General features: G+C 38.9%; 2 protein-coding genes across 3 annotated transcripts in view; both read left to right on the plus strand.

The window, feature by feature from the left end:
- Window positions 1-9,144, plus strand: part of LOC121507171 (zinc finger protein 385A-like) — a 56,257-nt gene extending 47,113 nt beyond the window's left edge. For both annotated transcript variants that reach the window (XM_041783365.1, XM_041783366.1), the window contains exons 4-8: window positions 4,429-4,600; window positions 4,950-5,252; window positions 6,405-6,592; window positions 6,686-6,772; window positions 7,432-9,144. In XM_041783365.1, coding sequence (XP_041639299.1) covers window positions 4,429-4,600; window positions 4,950-5,252; window positions 6,405-6,592; window positions 6,686-6,772; window positions 7,432-7,659 — 978 coding nt within the window. In that variant the 3' untranslated portion in view covers window positions 7,660-9,144. The remainder of the gene's footprint in view (window positions 1-4,428; window positions 4,601-4,949; window positions 5,253-6,404; window positions 6,593-6,685; window positions 6,773-7,431) is intronic.
- Window positions 9,145-14,475: 5,331 nt separating this feature from the next.
- LOC121507291 (G-protein coupled receptor 84-like) lies at window positions 14,476-16,285 on the plus strand. Its single transcript, XM_041783574.1, has 2 exons — window positions 14,476-14,545; window positions 15,076-16,285. The coding sequence occupies exon 2, from the start codon at window positions 15,077-15,079 to the stop codon at window positions 16,283-16,285; it is 1,209 nt and encodes a 402-aa protein (XP_041639508.1). The 5' UTR covers window positions 14,476-14,545; window position 15,076.
- The last annotated feature ends 3,305 nt before the right edge of the window (window positions 16,286-19,590 follow it).

Below are 19,590 nucleotides of genomic sequence, written 5' to 3' on the forward strand. Positions count from 1 at the left end.
TGAAGAGTTCATTTGCAAAAACAGTTAAACACCATTCTGGTAAATAATGAAAAAAAAATTAAATTGAGCTGTCTTCTGATCTAATATCTTAAAAAATTAATAATTAATTATACTTATTATAATTATACTTAATCAACTTCAGTCTGATTGATATTACAATGAAAAAGTACATTTTATGACAATTTATAAAAACGGAGTTGACTGTTTATGCAAATGAACTCTTCAATTATTGTGACTGTCTTGTCCTTTTTAAACTAAAACCATACTCAGATCATACAATAAGAGAGAATATTTCTGGTAATATTACCAAAAGCAATCACATCACGTGCTAATCAGTCAAGCGTTGTGTTTCCATCATTAATTTTCTTTCATGAGTTCCTATCAAATACTCTGCTGGAACATGCAGCTCTATCCCCCCAAAAAATCACTTTCTATGTGATCATCTCACATGAATCCTTTTTCTTTGTTTCAAGGCAAAACAAGTCCCACTGCAGACAGTGATTGGTTGGCTCAGTAACATTTGGACCACGTCTCGCACAGCAAAGACTGAAATGTGTGTAAGCCCCTAAAACAGCTGTAAACACAAAAAAAAAAACAAACAAACAAAAAAAAAAAACAAACGATTCTAGACCTTAGTAATAGTTCAGCTTTATTTTTGGGTAAAGTTAAAGTAAATTATATCAAATCAAACATTATTTAATCAGTTTAGCCAAACAAAATGTAAATATGCTTCATATAAACTCAAAATATTGAGTAAACTTAACATAGATTTTTTAGTAAAGTGTAACTAAATTACATCAAATTAAAAGTTATACAATAATAATAACTAAACCAAACATAAATATAATGTGCATAAACTCAGTTAAAGCAATTTGAGTAAACTCTATGTGATCAGATGGGTTTACTCTAACTTCCACTGAAAGGTGGCTGTGCACATGTGTGATAGCACAGGCAGCACCACGACTGGGCTGATGCAATTCAATGCAGTGAAACAACTCTTTTATTAAGTTTTGAAGTCAGTGTTCATGTCTGATTGGAAAGGACAATTCCCATGCACAGCCCAGGTTGTCAGGTGGCAGTCGGTAACAGGTCCATAAAGTCAAATACATTCATTTTATTTTACAATTTGTTTTATTCAACCTTTATTTAACCAAGAGAAAAAAGAATTGATATTAACAATCTCTTTTTCAGGAATGTCCTGGCCAAGATAGGCAGCAGCACAGTCTAATAAGACAGTTGCAGATGGTTAATGATATATAAGCCACACAATGGTGTAGTGGTTGGTTCTGGGTTGACCTCTTGCTTAGGGAGAGCAGAATTTCATCAATGCGTATTTAAATTAACAAATAAAGTTTATGTGAAAGATCAACTCAAGTTTACATTGAGTAACTAAATTATCACTTATTACTTTATGGTAGTATTTCACCTTAAACTAATGTAATAAAAACACATGGGAAATTTACATGTAATTTAATCCCTTAAAGTCCAGGTTAGTATAATTATTTTTTTTAGTGTAGACTAACCAAAACCTCTAAACACCATAAGAAAGACACTGAATAAAGCGGCAGCCTTGCAAGTACACACTCTGCTGATTTCACTCTCTCATTACTAACAGCTCTGCAAAAAGATACATTAACGTAGTATGTGAGCTAACCAAGCTAAAGCTAGCAGGCTTACATTAATCAATGATCATCCCAGCTACTCTCTGCTACAAATACTCACTACCCTGTAACTCTGATCCACTTGCTTTTGATGGCATCTGATGTTCTAAAATCTCTTATTAAAAAACTTAAATGCTCCAAATATAAGCCCATAAAGATATTGTAGATTGCAAGTCTCACTGATGACACAGCCTGTTTCTGGGGACGTCCAAGAGGGAGAAAAGGCCTTAACTTTCTTGTGTGATGATTTCCATTGTATCAGCAAAGATTCTGTGCTGCTGTGTAGCTCCTAGAGCCATTTGTTTTTGCAATGTGGAGTGCTTATTCCTACTAGACACGTAACGGTATTTAAGCTGTCAACCAATGGTGATGGCTGGGAAGTACAGACTCACAGCCTGTATATCGCACTGTCCACCTCTGTTGATCCTTTGATGTTTTTATTTGAGGGGTCTTTTCATTCAAACCCAAACTCAACGTAACAGAACAGAAAGATTTATTTACTCAACAGTATCATTTTTTTTTTCATTAAATGGGGTATTATGACCAAATATGAGGGAGAAAATTGTTATAAAAGGCACTGCCAGCTAGTTTTGTGTCCCTGTGCACAATGCTTAGCATGTACTAAATAACACAATAAATGGGGGGGAATTTTCAATGGCGCCATGTTGTATGCAGAGAAAATTATGGGGCTGGCACTTGTAATTTCAACTGTGCACACCTCTGAATTCCCTACTGATACACTGGTAGAAGGGATATATGGGAGCATAGAAAATTTGACCCAAGAAGAGGAGAAGAGGCCGGACCATCGAGCACACTAACTGTCTAATGTAGAAAAAAACACCAAGCTCAAATATTATTAGAAGGGATTTGATTTGATATAGATATTTGTTTTTTAACTGTCATTTGATACTGTTCTATCAATCCAACCTCAACTCCATTTAAATAATCACCATTTTACCAGATTGGTTAAAAGGTCCACACTTCCTCCTATTTCCTGTTCTCGGGTTTAAAGTGATCCTGTAATATACAATCACATGAGGACAAAAAGGCAAACACACCTTCATGGATGTGATCTCCTCTTGATTAGCTTCAGTTTTTCTCCCAGCAGCAGACTGTTGCCAGTCATTCACAGCCCATTTCAGATAATCCCAACTCTCAATAACCATCATGAGCTCAGCAGGCCAGTTTAGTGATTACACCAGAAGTGAAGAAAAATGAGAACATTGTGGAGGATAATCTTCCCTGACAGCCTCATCAGCAAATCAAACCTGCAAACCATCAGCTCAACAGCCATTTACTGAAAACCCAGGCTACCAGATTATTATTATTATTATTATGAATCCCTGAGGTATCCTTGATTTAAAATAGTCATTCACGGAGTTCCTTTTCTTGATTTGGCATAATCATGAATTCATGATAGGCCTGTACAACAGTATTTGTATTCCTCACAAACTGTCACTATTAGGTGGATGCAGTCATACACAGAATATGACTGAGAGGAGAAAAAGGCAGTCATGCACTGCAGTATCTATAACACTGCAATATGGCATTGATGCTCATAACTGTTTGCTAACCACTACTTATCAAAGAGAAAAGAAGACCACACAAAGAAGAGAGTTATATAGCAAGTTCACGCTGCAGAGCTTTGAAATCCATCTCCATCTTTGAATCAGCTATGTGGTGACTGGGGGAAACCTTAGCTTCAGGAAGAATGCCAGATATTTAAATCAATTTTAGACGGCATAAGCAAGACATGTCAATCACTGGAGTGAGGCAAAAGAAACCAGATCCAACATTTTATCCCTGTTGTTTTAAAAGCCTACTGATATGAAGCAGCAAACATTTTAAGCTCCAAACATATTTTTCTTTCTTTTCCTATATTATGATCAGTCTAAAGGCCATTTGCAAACCTTTTCAGCAACGTTTCTGACCATGACATCTCGTAGCCTGTTATTCTATTTAAAAATTTATCTTAAAAGCATTTATGGACATTTAAATATGGACTTGATATAGAAAAGTATTTCTGTCCTATATCAGCCCCTCATACTTAACATATCAATCTGGCATACAGTCCATGAATTTATGTCTTTTTTTCAGGAGATTTTAATGAGATTAAACCTGTGATAAATGAAGAATCTATTATTTGATTTTGATAAATGGAGAGGTCTGGACACAATAATTCTAACAGATGATCTCTCTTGTTATTAGGCACCATTCTCACTGCTGCAGCCATGAGTAGACAACAAGTGGAGAGTGGTTTCTATCCATTACAGATCTTACACAGCAATCACTTACAGAAAAAATATGCAAATGTAGTCAGCAAAAAGGTGAGGGGTCTGCCCTGTGTGGTTTACGTCCAATACTGTTATTGCTAGTTTGTTTGAAAGTTCAGGACACGCAGCTTGGTGGAAACAATCATGTGAAAGGAATTTCAAAATAAAATTTTAGTTTAAACATGACTGATGCTTTGTCTACTTCTGACTGGCTAACTGATCATCTAATTAATGTATTGATATACATTGATGGATCATTTCACCCTTAATCCTTGCAGTATTTAGGCGTCTTCACTTAGCTGACCTCATTGGCTCGCTGCCTGAAGCTTATGGCATTCAGCAAAAATAAAATTATTTAAATAAAATCTAAAAATTGAAGGAGGATATCTTTCACGTGAAAAACTTTGTGTTAGAAAATAAAAATAAAAATCTGGCTGTGGCTTTTCAAATCAAAGGTATCATGTGAAGTTTACCCATAACTTTTTTTCTGCCAGAGCCAGGCAGAGGCCCACTACAAGGGGAATCGTCATGCTCGGAGGGTGAAGGGGATCGAGACGTCCAAGACAGCTCGTCTTCTAGATGGTGACAAGCAGCATCCTCCTCCAACTGCTTCACCTTCCCCAACAGGCCCCTCACCACCCACCCCAGAACAAGATCTAAAGCAGGGTGAGCAACACATACAAATACACATGAAGAAATCCGGCACAAAAAAAAAAAATAATAATAATAAAATAAAAAGATGCACAGATTAGATGGAGACAGGCTTACAACCACCAATGGGAGAATGTCCCTGTGTCTGTAAAGTTAATGTGAAATTATGATGAATAGGACATTTTTTTACAGAAGAAAATACCTACATGAAGGTTTCTTTATTTAAGAAAATCACCAGAACTAGAAAACACAACGCTGTATCAATCATTTTGAATCATAACCATTATCTTCAGAGATGAAGAGTAAATATTGGGTTGAAACTCTACAAACTACCTTAACTTTCCTACCTTTGTCTTGTTTATAGATGACATTCAATCCTGTTCCAACTCCAGCAAGTCACCTTTGACCACAAGCCAACTTCCAACACCCACCCTGAGCTCTACAGATGCAGAGTGCCCCCTCTTGCCTTCCATCAGCATGTCCTTGTCATCCTCTCCCTCACCCTCTGCCGTGGATCCAGCTGTGCCTGGTCTTCCTGACACACCGTCCCCAGCACCCAGCCCTTCATCAGGGGAGTCAGAGGAAGAGAAAGCCAAAAAGCTTCTCTACTGTTCCCTGTGCAAAGTAGCTGTTAATTCCCTCTCACAACTGGAGGCACACAACAAAGGTAACTCTAGCACAGCATTGCAAGCATTATTGGAAATCTGGCCTCAGAGTATATACTTTACAAACAACAGTATGATGCAGTATGCATGCTTGAAAACAACTCCAGAGAGTTTTGAAAATGCAACTCTAAACTTATCTGCTTGTAGACTGAAAAAGTAAAGAAGGTACGTTAGTGCCACTTAGTGGTAAGGTTACTATATAGTTTGAATCAGTGCAGATGGATGCTACAGCCTTTCTTCCACATCCCACCACTTAAATGTAATGCTATATTACTGCAGTTACAACTAGAAAAGCACTTTGAGTGCACAGACCTCCACCATTAGCCCTATCTCCCAACAGTAAAGAATCCTTTAAAAATTTCCTGGATCCAGACGGTGATCAAGATCATGCCCAAAATCTAATCAGTTCTTCCTTATGCCATTTCTGACATTTCCTGAAAATTTCATCAAAATCTATCCACAACTTTTTGAGTTATGTTTCTAACAAACAAACTAACTAACTAACTAACAAACAAACAAACCCACCTGATCACATAACTTCCTTGGTGGAGGTAATAATGTGCCCTTGGTATTTTTTGTGGGTCTACAGTTCAGGGATTTCTTTTTTTTAGTTTAAAAGAACTTCTGACAAGAACCATACAGCTATACAGCAGCCATACAACATGATCCTGTTGGATCATTTGTCAAGCTTTAATGGAATTACTAAACTTTTTTCCTATCTGCAGTAACATTTGCAATACAAGTCACACCATTATGTTTTGGTTGTCCACCAAAGTAAAAATTAAACTGTCTTCATGAGTACTATTTTTATTGAGTTCAGAAAAGTAAAGAATGGGTAGCTCATGTGTAGTTATGTATTCCGTTTGTTTTTGCCATGTGGACTTCCAGTATGGTAATCAAGTTCTCAGTGGTACCATTTATAGATGTTAAGTAGACCCACAGCAGGCAACCAACCAATTTGCACAAGATTACAACTAAATTACAGAAAAGCTACAATAAAGCTACATCGCCATTTAGTGAACTGGCTGCTTGCAGGATGCCATGAATGGAGATTATAAATTTTCAACTGAGGACAGGTGTAGTGGCGATGATGGGGACTGTATTACTTAGCATTCATTACAACTACAGATGATACCCTTCTTTGTGTTGTTCAGGTACCAAACACAAAACCATTCTGGAGGCACGCAGCGGACTGGGCCCCATTAAGGCATACCCGCGTCTGGGTCCTAAACCCAGCCCAGAGCTAGGAGGGGACCTGTCCTCTGACCCCAACGCTCAGGAACGTACATTTCACTGTGAGATCTGCAACGTCAGAGTCAACTCAGAGCTGCAGCTCAAACAGGTGAGAGACCTACATGGAGAATCAAACATACTCAGAGGGTAGATTAGCGACCTCAAAAATTACATTTCTATTCTCTCTCATTTACTGTTTCAGCATATATCCAGCCGGAGGCACCGGGATGGAGTTGCAGGGAAACCTAATCCTCTTCTCAGTCGACACAAGAAGCGCACAGATTTTATGGTAGTGGCTCAGTTTGTTCTTCTCCCAGGCCATTTCTTCTCATTTCTATTCCATAAAAACATTGTGATGAAGTTTTAGAGGTAGAGTGTATAATACAAACTTGGTAATAATGAAACATATTTGGCCTGTGTAGATTAGTGTTTGATCAGTGGGATATATAAATTCTTTGCATTGATTTAATCAACTTAGATTAAGCTCTGTATTCATACATAGGGAGAATTCCCCTATGGACTCTGCCACCTTGGATTTTGCATCTTGCATGTTTCTCCAGTACCACAGAAGGGACCAAATTACAGATCTGCATTATGTTTTAAATTCCACTGGTGGGGGTGCAGATGGCCTAGCTGTTAGTTTGTGCCCCTAATGTGAGTGGTCTGGGTTCAAGTTGCGTCCTCTTTCCCACATATCTCATTCCTACTCTCTCCTCCCTGTTTCTTACTCTATCCACTGTCCTCCTCCCTAAAATAAAGGCATAAAAAGTCCAAAATATATCTTTAAAAAGAAACATTTCACTGGTTGCCTCCAGAAGTGACAATATCTAGAATTTGACTGTTAGATGTCACTAATATTCCCAGTTTTACACACTGTACCTTTAAGCAAACCCTGGCAGTCTTTAATACTTGTCATATTCATTGATATTTTCTTTGAATTTCTCAAAGGAACTTCCAAAAACTCTGGGGGCTGGACTTTTACCAAGTCCTCTGGCTGTTGCTGCAGCAATGGCAGCTGCAGCATCCTCCAATCAGCTGGCGTTACGTCCTCCTGGTCCCACCTCCCACCCTCATCCCCATCACCACCTCCTGCAGGGAACACCCCTCAGCCTGCTGAGACCCGCTCCAGGTCCAATTCGCACCACGCATGGGCCAATCCTCTTTACTCCTTACTGATGCGAAGGATGAGGACAAATCAGGAAGAAGCACACTGTGAAGTGGTGGCCTGCAACCGTTTGTTGACAAGAGCTTCATTTAGCTGGCGTGGTTCCTGCGGTGGACTGTGACTCTTTATGTGCAATCTCTGGTTGCAGACCACTTCTGTTACCTTGAAAAACTGAACAATGGTAAAACTGACAAATCTCAGATATTTCAGAGACTTAGTATGTCCATCCTCCCCAGTTCATCACTCTACTGTCTGCCAATCAACAAGCTGATTCTGCAGATAGTTTAAAAATAGACATGATCAAGCATGGACTTTTTTGAGCATCCTAAAATCTAGACTTCATCTGACATACGATCCACTGTACCTGAATCAAAACCCTACCTCTCTTATTTTTCCAGTGTTCACCTCTGCAAAGATTTATGACATATCCAAAGCATTAATGTTGCCTGCTGGGTTAGAAATAGTAATTGCTTCAGATGTTAGCTGGTATCATACAGTAGCTGTCACAGTATAGTGGATTGTACCACTGTTCAGTCCTGTTTTTGTAGCATATCAAGAGAAAAAGGTAGAAACCTCTTGTGTACTGTTTCTACAGTACACATTTCTCTGTTCTGTATTTCTACATCCTCACAGCATGACTGTATGGTCTATATGTACCACTGGAGGGCAGAAACAGGAAGTACAAAAAGAGGAACATGCCTACAGTAAGTAGAAATACTATGTCCACAATCTGAAGTGATGAGTGCATCAACCCTCTCTGAGTTGGCAAAATGGAGCAGAGGTAATTGCTTTTGGTGCACTATTTAGCTATTCAAGGTTTCTTATAAAGGTGTGTGTAAAATGCTGTGAGGTTGGAATGAATGACAAAAGAACAAGAGAGAAAACCAAATCAGTTTTTTTTGTAGGGCAAGTTAAGATTCTACCATCCCCACTTATAAAGATGTTTCACCAGATTCCCTCTGAATGGCCCACAACAGCCACCAGCCTTTGCATAACTATCCTCGAAGCACATTAGGAAAAGTCTGTGATGCAAAGCCTTTGTGTAAACAGCTTCAGTATACTTTCAATGACCATGTTTTATTTTTGTATTCGGAGCATACTGTGCAAAACTGTCAGGCTTCTGTGACTTTGATGGTTTCACTGTGAGCACAGCAGAAAAATGGTTGATTCATGGCTGTAGCAGCATGGTATTTGCATTACCTGCACATTTGATTATGCAGACCACATTTCATCACAACCCATGGGAGGTGTGAGGAAAACAGTTAGATGAAAGACACCAGCATTATGTTACAGAAGGAGAAGAAGAGGACCACATGCCCAAGTGAGTAGTTGTATGCAAAAAACAACACACTGCGTTAGTGCTGTAGTACTGTAATGGGATAAAAGTATTTAGGCTGTCTGCTCTGCCTTGTGTGCTTCCTACATGACCCTGGACTATCCCAGTGAAAATTCTCATGATGGCTTGTAAAACATTAGAAGGAAGCTTTACAAAAAGAAACTGTAGCAATACTTAAAGCACTCCTGCTAACTTTTCTTGTTCAATGCAATAAAAGAAAATGTCTACAAATGTTTGAATTGTTACTTAGGAGAAGTGTCTTGAATCAATATTGTAAATGTAGATTAAAAAATGAGAAATAACAGGTTGGGCTCTACATTGTTAAAACAAATATACATTATATATATAATAAACTGAGTTCATGGTTGTAAGCAATGTTGATTTGTATTTTTTCAAAATTTGGTTTGCAGCTCAGTTATTTGTTCTTATAGTATAGGTAATGTGTGAGATATTGAAATATTTCAGAGTGGTGTTTTGACCGTCAGAACAGTGCTGAAGTTGATAAGCAACTATGACACATACCCATAATTTGGCTTTCAAATTATGCAGAGTTAGGTATTCATGTAGTTTGTCAGAGAAGTGTAGCTTATAAACAAACATTGAGAAATTACAAATGTCTCCTTCACGCTATTTTTACATGGAGCAAACTTCTCCCTAGAGAGTTCAACAGTTTAAATTTCAACAAGACAAACAAGGTTAAGATATTTAAAGGCTTTGATAACCACAGTGAGGGTGGTTCTGTTGGTAGTGTGATCATATTTGTGGTGTTGGAGCTTTAGGTATCATTTCTTATGCATTATTCAACTTGTGTCATACAGTGCTGTGAAACTGACAGGCCAAAACTCTATGCTATCATGGATTTGGAAAATTTAAATCTATTTAGTTACACATTAGCATTAATAAGTGAGTATTGCTCCATGCTAACTGGTAGAGATATAACAACACTCACAACTCACAATAAAACATACTATAAATTCTGGGATTTGATAGGATTTTACCTTTTTTTTTTTCTTGTTTCTCCTCTTTAGGCCCATCATCTCATGCTAAAAACCAATAAGTAGCTTAAATTCTCAGCAGCTTGGTGGCAGTGGGGCTGCACTGCAGAGTGTCCCTCTATCTAAAGATTGTGTTTTAAGGCAGACAACATTTCTTCATCTATGCCTTCATATATGCTCTTCAACTTTGGGGTCAAAGCCCAGCATGTAAACTGTGGGGCATGAGCAGAGTAAGTGGAAATCCATCTGCCGGTGCGTTTTCTGGATATGTCAGTCCAATTTCAAGAAATATGCTTTAGTAAGAGTTCAGTTGGACTAACATTCATATATTTTAACTTTTTCCACTAAGGGCCACTTAAAGAAAAGTATCAGAATGACATAGCCACTTTGATATAGCTCGCCTAGTTAGGATATGTTTCCTGTAGAGGACACTTAAGGAAAAAGACAGCTTACATCACATCTTTTCAAAATTTTATAATTTGCCGATGGTCATTTAAAATGGACAGCAGGCTGCATTTGGGGCAACAGGCTGTGATTTGGATATGCTTAGTTGATGAGGAAGCCATGCTTATTTGAGTTGAGTGGTCCCAATAAAGACAGCATGAACAGAGTATAAACCTGAGATGGTAGCTACAGGCGGAGTTCAGTTAGTAATGGCTCCAGTTAGCAATAAGCTCCACTTTAGCTATAGTATAGCGGCAGTTTTATAAGTTTTATAAGAACTGCATTGCATTTTTTTTATTAACCTAGAGTAAAAAGCCACACAAAGAGCTTTTCATGAAGGAAAAGATGATTTCACTCTTCTCCTGCCCTGCTTTGGTGCGGGTTTACAGTTGATTTGGGTGGGGTTAGATGCAGAGCTGCAGCAATAGATTCTTTTTGTAGTCAAGTACTCTATCGATTCTTCTGATGATTAATCGAGTACTCTAATAAGAAATATTGCATTTTTTTTTAAATCAGCCACTTTTGCTTTTTTCAAGAGAAGTAGTACTAGACAAATGAGAAAAGAAGATTGATCCCTTAAATGAACTACATCTATATTAAAAATTGGTATTAACAGTTTCTCTAAAGTGAATATATTTTACAAAGTCTAAAAAAGTTTTGGTGACAATTTTCATTTCTTAAAGTTACAAGGAAAGGAAGTTACATAATTACATAAGATGCCATATTTAGGTTTTAGGGATCCTCTCCCAGGAAATGTTTGGTGGCAGCACTTTATTTCTTTCATTGTTTATATTTATTTTCCAATTTGCCATTAAAGTAAAGGGGCACTTAATTATTTTAATATCCTCTACTTTATGCATGAATGTAATATTTCACATTCTAGCAAAAATAGAGATTCATCATTCACACAGGGGTCTGATGATGTCTGAAAAGTGAACCTTTAAATTGCAGGAATATGGTCTATTTTTTAAAGGGGGTTCACTTTTAATTTTTGCCCATTGTTGTTTATTAGTTCACCCACCATAAAAATTTGACCTATTAAGACCATCCACTGACATGGAGAACACATTTTAAGGGATAACGCTGCTTCTATGACCTGTTGAATCCTGACTGTATGATGATGAACTTTAACCTACTTAGTCTTTCTCTCAGTCACTGTCTGTGGCATTAAGGTGTTTCTATTGAATTGGTGTGAATTCATTATCAAATAAGGCTGGTCAAATCTTTCAGGATGCTGAAACATTTTGAAAAATATGCTGGAGAGCGAGAGAGAGAGGGGGAAAGCACCAAAGCAGGGCTTTAATCGTGAAGCCTGACTGTCTTCTGTGAAACTGTCGGGTCAATCAGAGAAGTTTATGAAATTCCCTGAAGTCTGCAGACACAAACTGAGCGTCATGCAGGCAGCGCATAAACTCAGAGATCTGCATAGTTCACCAGTGCAGGCATAGTGCCATATTTTCCATGAAACCACGGCCAGTGGCTGCGTAAAAACACAGGACGAGTACCTGTAAACATCACTGCATCAACTTCTCTTCCCTTGTGATTTTCATGCCTCACATCATGCATGTTACATAATAGTAACAGCAAAAACAAGTGCATTATGCCACACAAATAGTCATCTGTGCAAAACACAGCATGCCGTGCAACTCACAGCACGATGTCCAAGCTTACAGTGTGGACGTATATGGATACATGACTGATTTTAGCGAAGCCTCGAGGCAGATAATTAGCCCCAAAGGGATTTTTTTTATTCTAATCACTTGGATAATTAGAGGAATCATTTCAGCCCTAGTTAGATGTACTGTCAGCCAGTGTACACAATGGCTGCTACTGCTGATGTGATTAGCATGGTTGTAGCTATAGAAAATCAGCATTTTTATCAGAATTGTTCCACATTTCTTTATTAGAACAAGAGCAAAGAGCCACCCTTAGGCTTCTCTTGGCAGAAGACATTTTTTGTCTTCTCCTAATCGGCCTTGGAAAAAGTTTTATCCTTTTAATGATCCAGTGTTCATATACTACAGTGGCATTTGTACCAGAGCTGTGCGTGTGTACAACCTCATTTTGTCTTATTGTTCTGATTGGCCCGTCATGAATCCAATCATCTACTGAGAATTTTAGGGAAAGTCCTGTCCTTCCCAAACACCTTCTATGGGAGGTTACCCAGATGAACATCCATGCAATGAATATATGAAACATTTTTCAACATGTTACTTTTGGCTTAGCTCATCATATTTTATTACTTGCTCAAATTGCAGTCCAATGAGTGATGTCTTTGTGGCAATCTCTATCTTTTTAAAAGTCAATGGGAGACACCAAGTATCTAGAATTAAAGTCCAGTAAGGGTTCTGTTCATAAATACATAAATAATATACACCAAATACACAAAAAGCAGAGGGTGGTGCTGGAGGAACTAAATAAATGTTAGTGCACCTGAAACAGGCCAGTCATTGAATTCAGTCAGGGTCAGTTCCCCCTTTCTGAACTTTAACTCAATGGTTAGTCACCACAAATGTAGACACACAAGAATCCACTTCACAGCAACCTATCACACACTCATTTTCAATTTTCAAAGCGTATTTATCCACTCTCAATGTCAGCAATGCCTGACAAACTTGGGCAGCCTCCAGTTCTACATATAAGAAGCCTACAACTTGTATTTTTGCAAGTGCTTTTCAATCAGCCTGTGCCCAAAAAATCCATGTAACATGTCATTAGATGCTCCTTACAGACATGTGTATTAATACAGATGTTACAGAAACAATATGGCTGTAAATTCCTTAACAGAAATTTTAGAATACACATCTCCCATGGTGCATTCAACAAAAAGCCAACAGATGGCTTCAGAGACTAAACAGCATGATGGATCTCATGCCCAAAAAAACAAAACAAGTTACCTGTGAGATGGATAAAGAGTCTATCTGCTACCAGCAAGACAAAAAGCAAAGATACTGGATTATTTTGGATTTCCTGAAACACTGGAAAGTCAGGAGTTAAAAATGCAGCATGCAATATGCAAGCTGTGCAAAAAACAAGGTAAAATATTGAAGCGATCATCTTCTACACATAACAAGATGTCAGGCTAATTAGTAGTTATCGACAACAGATAGGCTTGCTACATCGAACCAGTACATGCCATCCAAACCTGCACTAAATGACGCTGTAATGTCAAAATTTCCCTCAGCCTTTAAATGGGATCAGAAGATCACAAGCGGCTCTTAGTGCTTTATTTGAAAAGGCTTGTGCTATACAGTGTAGCTTATAACAAAGGCTGCAGCAGCTTTTTGAGTGTAATTATCACTGTTTAATCCAAACTTGTTGGTTCATTACAGAGACTGCAGTGCCATTTTATGCAGATGTAAAGCAAAAAAGACACTCTTGCAAATTCAAGTGGGTACATAGCAAAGTGAAACCAGAATATCATTATATGAAACGTATGAAAAACAACAGCGAGAGACAACAGAGAGGGGCGTTTCAAGTTTGAGAAGTTAGATATTATTGTATCTGCATTTATTAACAGCTCAGTGATAATAAAATGAATTAATTTACTTCTCAGATCTCTGAGGATTTGAAATTAAATGCTTTAAAGTATAGGATACATAAAACTTCTTCTAATCTTTACAATAAGTAGTGCTGCTATAAAGAATTCTGAGCAGGACTTTTACTAGGGCATGTTTATTATCCCGAATCAACCTGTATAGCAAAGTGTGTCATATCAAAGCCTCTGTATGGTGATGCATATCATATCATGAGACTATGGGAAATACCCAGTCTAAGCCTAGTTGACCTTTTTTATTTATAAAATCCAGAAAAGTAAGTTCTTATGAAGTGTATTGAACAGGTGAAGAATTCAACTGTCTTAAGCATGTTATTCAACCATGACTACTGAGAGACAACTTTGCTCACATTCAGGTATGTGGTATGTTGCACTGATGATTTCATGCAAATTATGTTTCTCAAATACACAGTTGGTTATGACTTTCCCAAAAAAGGGAAGTTGTAAATAGTGTGTATAATAAGAACCTCAAACAGGAAGAACATTAACAAGAGAAAGAGATCACAGCAGAGTAAAACACGCCTCAGATGAGAGAATAAAGGACTTACTAAGTCATCAACTTTGAGGTGAGAAATCTTATCTAAAAGTTTGTTCTGCTTGAACACTTCCGTAGACCTTAACATTTAGATTTAAAGATAAAAGGATTGTTCACTGTTGGACTTAAAACTTCAGATGGATGCATTCTTGCCTAAATGTGAAAATATAGATGTAATCTAACCTAAATGAAGAATTATCTGTTATGGGAGAATCCAAAACTGCTTCAAGTCGGTTTTATGCTAATGCATCCATGTGGACTGCATCAGATTAAAATTCTAAATGCAGGAAGGCTATTTTTCTATCTTTAGGTAGTATATTAGAAAGATAAAAGGAAGGAGAATGGCATTTTTTAATCTAAATTGAGTATGGGTATGACCATTTCTATAAAAAGATTGGCAAAAAATGTCCTATTATTTATTTATTCAAATTTACCTGTAGAACCTCATAAGAATCAAATTTCCCAAGAAAAAAAAGAAAAAAATATTTACAGACAACAAACGGCTGTTTTCAAACCACCTTTTGAAATATGTTGACCTGTATTGTGATTCTCCTGCAACAGAATGCTGATGAACCACACAAACCAAACAGAGGATGACCTTTCCTGCTACAGTCCGTCAGTCGTTGGCTACAGATATTTTGCTGTGGTGTGGGGTTGTGCTGTGACCATCACTGGTACACTGGGGAACCTGATGACCATTCTAGCCTTTGCCTCAGACGCACACCTGCGGACTCGCTTCAATGTACTCATTGTCAACCTGGCTGTGGCTGACCTCCTGTACTGCACCATACTGCAGCCCATCTCAGTTGACTCCTATCTGCACCTACGGTGGCGCAGTGGCCAGCTCTGGTGCAGGATCTTTGGGCTGCTCCTCTTGATCACCAACTCTGTGTCCATCATCACCCTGTGCCTGATAGCATTTAGCAGATACCTCCTGGTGGCAAAAAGGGCCATGTTTGACCGCATCTTCTCCAATCAAGGTCTTACCTTACTCCTGATCTCAGTGTGGGCATTATGTCTGGCCAGCTATGGCCCTCTCTGGTCTGTTTACATGTTTGTGCCACAGGTGTGCATGTGCAGCTTCCATCAGACAAGAGGCCGTCCTTACACTACCATCCTGCTTGTTGTCTACTTTGTTGGGGGTCTGGGCTGTATTGGCTCATTCAGCATTCTCATTTACAACCATGTCAGGACTGCATCACAGGCTTTGCTCCAATACAGATTAAGCCACCAGTCATCCAGAAGGACTCAAGTTTCTTCATCCCAAGGAACTTGTGAAAGTGGTGCAGAAAGTGGTATGACCAACACATTTAATACTGAACTAAGCAGCCAGGGAGAACAAACCAGTGAAAAGTCATCCCAACCTGAGCAGAGCTCTATTACCACATCAAATCCATCCTTTGATACTGTCTCTACACCAGGATCACAAACACCTCCTCCCAAAACTGCTGCAACTACCACATTCAGCTCCACAGCATCAAGAGAAGATAAAGAAATGATGTATGTTACCCACATGTGTCTGGCTGTTTTCTTTTGTTTTGCATTCTGCTTTGCTCCAATCCTACTACTAAACCTAGCTGACAAACATGTCCGTGCACCACAGATACTGTACATGATCTGTATGAACCTTACTTGGCTCAACAGCTGTATCAACCCAATGCTCTATGCTGCCATGAACCGAAGGTTTCGAAAGGCCTATGAAATGCTACTGACTAGTGCTGCTGCTCCACTCACCTACCTCTGGACCTTGAGACAGGCTAAGAGCTCCTAACCTGCTACAATTGTATACAATGCAATATTATTGGGGAGACACTACGGATAAGGAGTATTCAGCCACTATCAAGTTCCTTTTCTGTGACAGAGTCAGAGAAACTAGGAAAGGAGTAGCTCTCAAACATATTTTACACATTTGGGGTTAATCATATGGTGTTTAGTTTAATGACATTTATTTTGATGATATTTGTGGCACAGCATAAGCTGGGATGATAAAGTTCAACTGTGATTCACACGCTTGGATATTATTATGCATCTATAGAAATCATTTGACCAAGCGTAGCTATGAAGTCAACAATCACAGTTAATTGAATAACACTCATTAATTTACTTTTAGTTTTGGCTTAAATGTCTAACAGGGTCAATCTAAAGTGTTTTTTCAGGGCTGAACCAACAGATCTTCATCAGCTGAAGAGCTTTTCTTTATTCATCATTATTCCTTACACTTTTAACTTCGTTTTAAGGACAGAAATTTCTTTATTTGTTTCTCTTCAAATTTAAATTGTGTGTTTTAAGGACTGATGTTTTAGTTCTGATCTACATTTAAGTAGTGGTGTAGATACTGGTATCAGCTAAAATTAACTCCAATATTATGCATTCTTACTCAGTACTAGTTTGCCCTATCATGCTGTCTCCTGATAGGTGTGTCTGAAGATTGATCCCTCCTTGCCATAAAAAAGAAAGTTGCTCAGAATTGCGTTTATCTGCTCCAGTTTATCCCTAAAATAAAATTGTATGTTTCCTTTACAATTTTGCAAAAGGTTGTCCATGCTTTCATACATCACTGTTGGGACTTTTGCAATGCCCTCTACACAGGGGTATGCCGGGACTTACAATTGTGTGTAAGTGGTCCTGTAAACCTGGGGTGTTCAAACTTTGTTTCAATACAGGCCAGATAAACTAAACTTTGCACAAAAAGTAAGGAAATTTGTGTTTGGTAGATTATTTCTTTGTTGTAACAATGCTTCTTGGCAATAAATCTTATACTGTTGGAAAGCCTGTTTATTTCCCTTTTAAAGGGCACCACATTTGTAAGGAACATGCATTTGCGGGATGAGCAGCAGAGCTGAGTATGTGGGATGCACCCATGAAAAATGTGCCAAATCTTCTCTGCCAGTGACAAACAGCTTATTTTGCTGTTGCTATTGGCTCTTGTTTTGAGCTTCTGGTACCCCCTGTCAGTCAGGTGCCTGATTGTCAGCACCTCTGAGCATGGGACCTGCTACAGCGGTCGGTAGGTGTCTGCTCCAAGAATCAGCATGCCATGTTTGGCTGATCTGGATAGGGCCTGTGTGATAGGGCAACTTCAAGCTGGTGTTCCACAAAACCAAGTTGCAGCATTGTTTGGAGCGAGCCCTGGTACCATCTCCAAACTGAAGGCCAAGTTCTATATAACTGGGGGATGTCAGAGACAGGCCGCGAAGTGGGCGTCCCAAGAAGACGTCACCCCAAGAAGACCGTTTCCTCACCCTGTCAGCACTTAGGTACCGTAGGCTATCTTCTACAGATTTGCAGTTAAGGTATGACGGGACGATATGGCCGATGGCTCTCTGCCCAGACAATTTCCCGTCTCATAGGGCTGCCAGGAGGCCTGCCATGACTGGCCTTCACTGTCAGGCCCATTTGCGCTGATGTCAGCAACACGTGCACTGGAACCTGAACATGTGGAGGAACATTATGTTCAGTGATGAGTCAAGATTCTACCTACAGCAGTTCGATTGTTGGGTCAAAGTGTGGAGAAGACGCGGAGAATGCTATGCTGATTGCTGAACCGATAGAGTAACATCTTTTGGTGGAGGCAGTGGGATGGTGTGGGGCGGCATCTCCCTCACTGGAAAAACAAGGCTTGTCATTATCTCAATGCAGAGAGATATGAAAATGAGATTCTGCAACCAGTGGCAATCCCATATCTCCACAGTCTAGGACCGAACTCTATCCTCCAAGATGACAGCGCTGGCTCCCACAGAGCGGGTTTTATCAGAGAATAACTCCAGAATTTGGGAGTGGAGAGGATGGAATGGCCTGCCAGCAGTCCTGACCTTAATCCCATTGAACACTTGTGGGATCAGCTTGGGCGTGATGTTGGTGCCAGAGTGACCAACACAACCACGTTGGCTGACTTGCGACAAATGCTGGTTGAAGAATGGGATCCCATCCCACAGCAGTTTGTGACCGGGCTGGTGACCAGCATGAGGAGGTGCCAGGCTGGTGTGGCTCTGTATAGTCCCACACACTACTGAGTCTCCTGTTTGTTAAATGAATAAATTGTTAAATTGCCAATATGTCTTGTTTCTTCAGACTTCATTCATCTAATCCACCAAACACCAAGCAAAAGTCGATGGCAGAATCAGCTGTTTGGCATTGGCAGAGAAGATTTGGCACATTTTCTGGGCGCAACCCACATATTTAGCTTTGCTGTTCATCCCACAAATGCATGTTCCTTACAAATGTGGCATCGTGTTAAAGGAAAATAAACAGGCTTTCCAATGGTAAAAGATATATTGCCAAGAAGCATTGTTACAACAGAGAAATAATCTACCAAACAAAAATTTCCTTACTTTTTGTGCTAAGTTTATAAGAGCTCATTCCAAATGATAGGCAATTGAGGTCTGCTGCCATCATGAGGTGAATAGAGAAATTACATTTTTAACTAATGTCATTTACAACTTCTGCTGGTGGGCCAACAGTGAGTAAAACATGCAATTTCTCATAAACAAACACTAGGGGTCGCTATAGCTATCAGAAGTCATGTAGTGATGAGTGTGTTAGTTTGCATACTCATAACTTAGATTCTCTTTATTGGGTATACTCTTCATTTAGAGATGGGTATACTCTGTGGGGACTAAAAAACAAGTGGCTGTAATCTATATACCCATGCACACCCCTGCACTTTACGACTACAGACACAAATACAACGACTAAGGGCACAAATACAACCAATACAGACTCTTGGGTCTTTCTCAGAAGTCACTTTAATCTGAAACTAGTGCAGCACAAAAAAAATAGTCACTGACTTTCATAGGAATATGAATTTGCAATAGTAAAATTTATATTTGTTGACAACTGCCAATATTAAAAATGTTTATGACTGTATGTATTCAGTGAACTATTTCATCGCTATTCTGCCTTTATCAGCTATCTGCCTTTTTTGTTATAGTTCCTCCAAACAGAACCTTAAATTGACTCATCTTGCCACATCACCAGTACACACATTGACACTTACACAAACACACCACTGGTGCATATGCATACCAGCTCACCTGCACACACAGGTGTGTTCAAACACGCACACAGTTGCCAGCT

The sequence above is a fragment of the Cheilinus undulatus genome, linkage group 3 (assembly GCF_018320785.1).
Source record: "Cheilinus undulatus linkage group 3, ASM1832078v1, whole genome shotgun sequence".
Taxonomy (NCBI): Eukaryota; Metazoa; Chordata; class Actinopteri; order Labriformes; family Labridae; genus Cheilinus; species Cheilinus undulatus.

Excerpts from the sequence above, each read along its gene's own strand:
- LOC121507291 (XM_041783574.1), top strand. The coding sequence starts at position 15,077 with ATGCTGATGAACCACACAAACCAAACAGAGGATGACCTTTCCTGCTAC.